Source organism: Zalophus californianus, chromosome 11 (assembly GCF_009762305.2).
Source record: "Zalophus californianus isolate mZalCal1 chromosome 11, mZalCal1.pri.v2, whole genome shotgun sequence".
Taxonomy (NCBI): domain Eukaryota; kingdom Metazoa; phylum Chordata; class Mammalia; order Carnivora; family Otariidae; genus Zalophus; species Zalophus californianus.
In genome coordinates this window covers 61,603,179-61,610,430 of record NC_045605.1, presented here as the reverse complement: position 1 = coordinate 61,610,430, position 7,252 = coordinate 61,603,179, and the positions used below count along the sequence as shown (strand labels likewise).

General features: G+C 36.2%; 1 protein-coding gene across 1 annotated transcript; it reads left to right on the top strand.

Annotated features, from left to right (window-relative positions):
* Positions 1-2,091: 2,091 nt before the first annotated feature.
* LOC113914773 (olfactory receptor 52N5-like) lies at positions 2,092-3,055 on the top strand. The gene is given in 4 exon segments (XM_027580285.1): positions 2,092-2,116; positions 2,119-2,729; positions 2,731-2,987; positions 2,989-3,055. Coding segments are annotated over 4 exon segments (960 nt in total).
* The last annotated feature ends 4,197 nt before the right edge of the window (positions 3,056-7,252 follow it).

Sequence of the window (7,252 nt, the reverse complement as noted above, 5' to 3'; positions counted from 1 at the left end):
AAAAGAGAAATTAAATAAACCCATAAATAAATAAAGAAATAAACAAAGAAATAAATAATGGAAGTAACATTCTCCCTCAATGTTCAAAGAAAGTGACTTGTCAAGATAAGTACATGACAAGCGTCCCCTGGGTGGCTCAGATGGTAAAGCATCTGCCTTCGGCTCAGGTCATGATCCCAGGGTCCTGGGATGGGGCCCCACATCAGGCTCCTGGCTCATCAGGGAGCCTGCTTCTGCCTCTCCCCCTGCTCATGCTCTCTCTCTCTCTCTGTCTCAAATGAATAAATAAAATCTTTAAAAAAATATAAGTACATGACAAAGAGATTTCAAATAAGGGAAAAAATGGAACAAAGTCAACATAAACTTGAAGTATATGTAGGATTTGGGGATTGGCATGAAATCTATCAAAATTTAAGCAGGAAATGCTAGGATACACATCAAAGCAGGAGCACCTAAATTTGACTCTATTAAATTCAATGCCAAGAAATTTGAGCCCTACCTTCAAATTGATGGGAAAACATAGAAGATTATTAAGCCGTGGATTAAAATATCCTCAAATTATGCTATAGAACAAATTTGACTTGAAAAATACAAGAGGCCAACCCAAGAAATAGGTGGATGTAGCTAGGTGGTCTTTCAAAGACAGTAAGAGTGGTGATAGGAAGGGCAATATTAGAAAAGTTTCCGGATTAAAAAATAGAAGTCTTGTCTGAGAATAGAGGACAGGTAATAGACATGCTGAAGTGATCTGGACAGAGTGAGAACTGAAGCACCTTGCGCTGTAAAGGAATTTTACCCAAGGTGAAGGAGAAGAATACCTGAGAAGATCACAAAGATGCTGGTAGCTCACGTGGTAGAAAATGACACCATTGTCCAAAAGACAGATCTCAAGAAAATGAACCTATTCTGGCATGGGATAGAGGCTGAAGTGATGAGTTTAGTCTCCAACATGGTGAATTTGAACTGTCCGTGGAAACGTCCAGCATGCATTTAGAAGGAGGACTCGACAGTTGTTACATAGTTTCTTATAAAATTAACTACCTTAAAATTATCTTCATGTTGGCTAGATTTGAGGTAATGAGAGTGGACATATTCTAAGAAAGAGAATATGCTTTTCAAGAATTATGTAAAAACAGAAGACATGGAAAGGAGACAGATGATTTCATTTGCCTTGGCGAATTACAGGGTATTTGAGAAAGGGAGGTTCTTATTTTTCTTTCTTTTTTTTTTGGTTTTGTTTTATTTATTTGTTTGTTTGTTTGTTTATTGTTGTAGAGGTTCTTATTTTTCTCTTTCATGGGACAATCAAGTTAGCTTGACCTTCATGGCCACTATCCTGGTATCTCGTAGCCATATAGCACCTATGCTTGTATTTTGAATTAATATACCCAAATCACCATGATACTAACCTAGGAGTAAAATAAACTTCTGATTATTTTTCAGAACTCTTTGAGGAAGGTATCATTAGTCATACATTATAAATGAGTCACTGAGGTTCAAAAGTGAAGCAAACTTCACCAAGTCATAAAATTGGTATGGAAAGAGCTAAAATTTGAACAAGATCTTATTTGATATAAATAACCATAATCTTCCCATTACATATTGCCACACAAGATTAATGTGTTGAGCAAATTTCAGGCCTCCTCCATGCAATGATAACTTGCTATCATAAGCTAGGTACTCTGTCATATTAGGATGCAGAGTAAAGAGATTGCATGAATGTTAGAGTCATATATAAATATCCTTTCTATCCCAGAATCTAGTTTTATGACACATCATTTGATATCTCTGTGCCTCAGTTTCTTCTATCTGATGTCAAAAAAAAATAACCACTTTGTAATTGTGGCTTTACAATTACATTTAGACACTTAAAAAACATTCAAAATCTTACCCTAATGTAGTATTGTTCAATAAATGGTGTATTTTCATAGTCACGATTATTTAGAGTTGTTAGTACTATTATGAATGTAACTATATTCCAAATTTAAGTTTGCATTCTCAAGGATGTTCTGAATTAAATTTTTATTTCTTAATTTCTTCTTCTCAGGACAGAGACTTCTGGATAAATAGAGTTCCTCTACTGAATTAGTTATGCTGGTTTCCAATAATTCATATGTTGTCCCCAACCTTTTATTCTTAATGGAATTCCTGGTCTAGAAAGAGTACACGTATGGATCTCCCTTCCATTCTGCACAATGCATATCATCTCTCTTGTGGGAAACCTTGGCCTTGTGTACCTCATTCATCATGAGGAGTCCTTATATCCCACAGTGTATTTCTTTCTGGCCATGCTGTCCCTCACTGACCTCATTACCTGCACCACTACACTACCCAATGCACTCTGCATCTTCTGGTTCAATTTCAAGGAAATTAACGTCAACACTTGCTTAGTCCAGAGGTTCTTTGTTCATGGCCTCACAGGTGTGGAGTCTGGTGTGCTCATGCTCATTGCTCTGGACCACTGTGTGGCCATTTGCTACCCATTGCATTATGCTACCATACTCACTAACCCTATCATTGCCAAAGCTGCACTTACCACCTTCCTGAGGGGTGTGTTGCTGATGATTCCTTTCCCATTCTTGGTCAAGCATTTGCCCTTCTGCCAAAGTAATATTATCTCCCATACATATTGCGACCTCATCTCAGTGGTGAAGTTGTCCTGTGCCAGCATCAGGATCAATGTCATCTATGGTCTGATGGTTGCCCTCCTGATTGGAGTGTTTGACATCTTGCTGTATATCTGTGTCTTACACTATGATCCTTCAGACTGTGGTAAGCCTTTCATCAGCAGATGCTCGGCAGAAGGCCTTCAGCTGCTGCACTGCCCATATATCTGCCGTCATCATCACCTATGTTCCAGCATTCTTCACTTTCTTTACCCACTGTTTTGGGGGACAGACCATTCCCCCCTCTCTCCAAATCATTGTGGCTAACCTTTATCTTCTACTTCCCCCAGCTCTCAACCCCATCTTTTATGGGATAAAGACATAGCATCAGAGACAGTGTCATAAAGCTCTTCCAGGGTGAGAAATGTACACGTATGCAGGACAATTGAAATTAGTAGAAGACGAATGAAAAAACACCGAGGAAGCCACTCATGTGTTACATCATACATTCACTCGGGAGGTATCTTATATTGTCCAGGTCTATCCCAGAGTATGTTTTCTGCAGTGATAGAAGGGAAATTTGTTGCTAATTCTGGATTTATAACCCAGTGCCTTCCCTTTATTTTTCTCCATCACTAATTTTAATCAGGTAATTGATATGGGTTCCTTATAATTTTTCTCTAATGTATCCATGTAAGATATTTCTTAACTTTCTGAGAGAGGTCTTTAGTGTCTTTTCTATGTTTGTAATCTTGCTATTGGAGAAGAAACAAAATGGCTTTTCAGGACTTTTTCCAGCCTGGGCAGTTTTTGAAACTAAAATGCAGTTTATGAATTAGGTTGATAATAGGCAGATAAAACTGGCAGTCATGGCTTTTAAAAGAATGGCATTTAGTAAACATCATATTGTAAAAAGCTTTGCAGACCAATTTACTCAAGAATAAAGAATGCTTACAAGGTATAAGTTCGCCCTTCATAATAAAGGCAATATATGACTCAAAACACCTATACAGTTTCTCAATATTGATTTATTTTTCCTCACTGATATCAGGGTTTTGTTTCCTCTATTGAATAAAATTACTTACTAAGAATACTATGGACAGTCTTAATAATGCTCAAATCTACCAGAGGTATGAAAACTTCTTGGATATAGTCTCTCCACTATAATCTCTTAGTTCAGTATCTCTTTTCTGGCACGCTGATCATCAGTGATCTCTCTTCAGTTTCCTCCCCTTTATCTCGAGCATCTGATGCACCATTTGTTGAGGTGTTGTCCATGGACCCCTGAGGGCTTCAAGACCATCTTGGAAAACCTAGGAATCACAACAATTTTTAGAGTAGTATTAATCTATTATTTGCCCTTTTCAGTTTCATCCTTTTACCAATATAGAATGAGTTTTCCAGGGTCTATAAGATGTGTGATTATTATTTGTAAAATATGCCAACATTTAGAAGATCTGCATAACTCAGTGAGTCAATATTTCTAAATGACAAGTTTTGATGCTACAAAATGATGAATGTGTAAAGATTAATTCCAGTGCAAGATAGAACAGTTTTTTTGCATTTATTTCACATTTTTTAGGATAGTTGACACACGAAGTTTATACATTGTGCTATGCTCAACATAATCATAGCCATCATCTGTCATCATATAACACTATTACAATAAATGACTGTATTACTTATGCTGTTTGTTCGTTCTCTGTATCTATAGGTCTGATTCTGCTTTTGTTTGTTCATTCATTTGTTCTTTTATTAAGTTTTTAATTTTAATTCCAGTGTAGTTAACATACAGTGTTATATTAGCTTCAGGTGTACAATATAGTGATTAAACAATTCTACACATTAGTCAGTGCTCACCATGATAAGTGTACACTTTAATCTTCATCACCTATTTCCCCATCCCCCTACTCACCTCCCCTCTGTTTATTCATCTGTATTTTGTTAGATTCCACATATGAGTGCAATCATATGGTAATTGTCTTTTTTAGTCTGACTCAATTCATTTAGCATAATACCCTTTAGGTCTACCCATGTTATTGCAAATGGCACAATCTCATCCTTTTTTTATGGCTGTGTAATATGCTATTACACACACACACGCACACACACACACACACACACACACACTCTTCTTCCTTATCCATTTTTCTATCAATGGACACTTAGGTTGTTCCCATATCTTGGCTACTATAACTAATGCTGCAATAAACATAGGGGTGCATGTATGTTTTCAAAGTAGTTTTTTCATTTTCACTGGGTAAATGCCCAGTGATTAAATTAATGGATCATATGGTAATTCTATTTTTAGATTTTGAGGAACCTCCATACTGTTTTTGCACAGAGACTGCATCAATTTACATTCCCACCCACAGTGTACAAGGGTTGTTTTTTTTTCTCTATATCTTCACTGACTCTTGTTACTTCTCGTCTTTTTGATTTCAGCCATCTAACACTTATGAGGTGATATCTCATGGTTTTGATTTGTATTTCCCTAATGATTACTGATTTTGAGCATCCTTTTGTGCATCTGTTGGCCATCTGTATCTTTGGAAAAATGTCCATGTCTCCTGCCCATATTATATTGTTGTTTTGTTTTGTTTTTTGGTTTGAGTTATATAATCACTGTGGTTTTAATTTGCCTTTCCCCTTTGACTGGTGCCATAAATTTCATATGAATATTTCCCATTTAGATTTCTTTATTTTGAAGTATCTGAATCTTCTGCCAATTTTTCTATTGAATTTTCTAATTTGTTAGAATTTGTATTTGTTTGTTAAATGTAGTCATTGAAAACTCCCTCTCTCTATCTCTTTCTTTCTCTCTCTTCTTCCTGTCTCTATCTCTGTTTATTGCAATTGCCAAATTTTCAGAATCTAAAATTGGCATAACATTTTTTCTTTTTTTAAATTTTTTTTAATTTTTTATTGTTATGTTAATCACCATATATTACATCATTAGTTTTTGGTGCAGTGTTCCATGATTCATTGTTTGTTCATAACACCCAGTGCTCCATTTTTTTTTTTGGCATAACATTTTTAACTGATGTATAGTTCATATAAATTCTTTCAATTTTCTCCATCATGTTCTGTATCGTAAATTCTTGCTCCCTAATCCAAGTTATTAATTGTACTTGGCTATCATATTTAGTCTTTTTAAAACTGAAATACTTCTACTGAATTTCTTTGAATTCTATAAAATTGATATTTTAGAAGTTTTTTTAAGTAGATTTGCTCTCATCTTTGATTGAGTATTCCTCATGATTAGATACAGATTATGCAGTTTGGAATATATTTACATATTTTGGCCTTCTCAGTGCCTCACAACACTAAGGGCATATGCTGTCATTTGATTCCATTTTGGTGATATTAACACTGATATTTGGTTAAGGTTGTCAGTATCTTCCAGCCAAACACACACTTGCAGTCCAACTAAGCTGGATTTAATACTTGCTGCAAAAGTCTGAAAACCTGTGAAATTGTGAGACATCTCCGTAAAGGCGTTTTAAAAAGAGACTTTCTTTTAACACGCGTTAGAAAATGTAGCTAAGGCACTAATTCAAGCATGACATTCTATGGAGTTGTGGGATATGTGGAAGATGTCTGAAGTACATAATTACATGGTCTTCTGTCTGGTAACTAAACCACAGCATTCAGAAGCCAATGGATAGAGAAAGAAGTATTTTTTTAAATTGTTTTCATCCCTAATAACCTATGTTTTGTTTTTTTCTTTTTTCCTCTCAATTTAGTCTCTATTGGTAAGAAGTTCTAATTTCCAAGTGTAGGAGATCTCTTCTACCTGAGACACAGTGCCTAAAACTATGGCTGCTACTTGATTATTTGTGGATGGCCCTGCCTATAGATCAGGAAGTATAAAAGGAGTAGCTCTAGTGGCAGAAATACTTAACCCAGATGGTCATGAGGAGATATGTTGCTGCTGCATTTTGGTTGGTGGGGGAGGGTAGCAGATGATGTTTGGAACCAGGTGGTATATATATACCACCAGGAGTTCAATGCAGACCTCTTGGTGTTTCTAATTTCTGGTGATTGTCAACAGGCAAATATAGCTTTAAAAGACTGGAAAGGCATAGAAACCCAAGGTTTTCGTCCCTTCAGGGATGAAGATGTAGAAATTTGCCTTGGCATAAAACCTACACTAGCAGAAATTCCAACTATGGGAGAGGAGAATCTATAATAGGAAGTAGAATAGGGAGATGATGGTTATCATTTACGGCTTCAGGATCAACTACAGCAATGGGTTTGTATATTGTCCCATTAACCTTCCTATTGCAAGTTGTCTTTTTTTATTATAGAAATTGTGACTGGCTGCTAACTTAAAAAGGCCATGAAAAGCTAGACTTAATATAATGTGGAATAGCACTGCATTTGGATTGTGTGGGTGGTCAAATATAACAGATGTTGTTGGTACCCCTTCTGTAGCCTCTTGGCTCTCAGTTACCTATAAATAGTGTCTTTTTTCAAGTGATGACTCTGCTTGAGAACTTTCTCTAGCTAGCAGGCAGAGAAGCCCAGAAGTGATCAGGGATTAAGTCACCTAAGTCCCATGAGTTGGAGTTGGAGGGCAAATACTCAGATGTTCTCATTTCATGGTGGGAAAATGCTGATACATGTCCCATAACATTATCTAA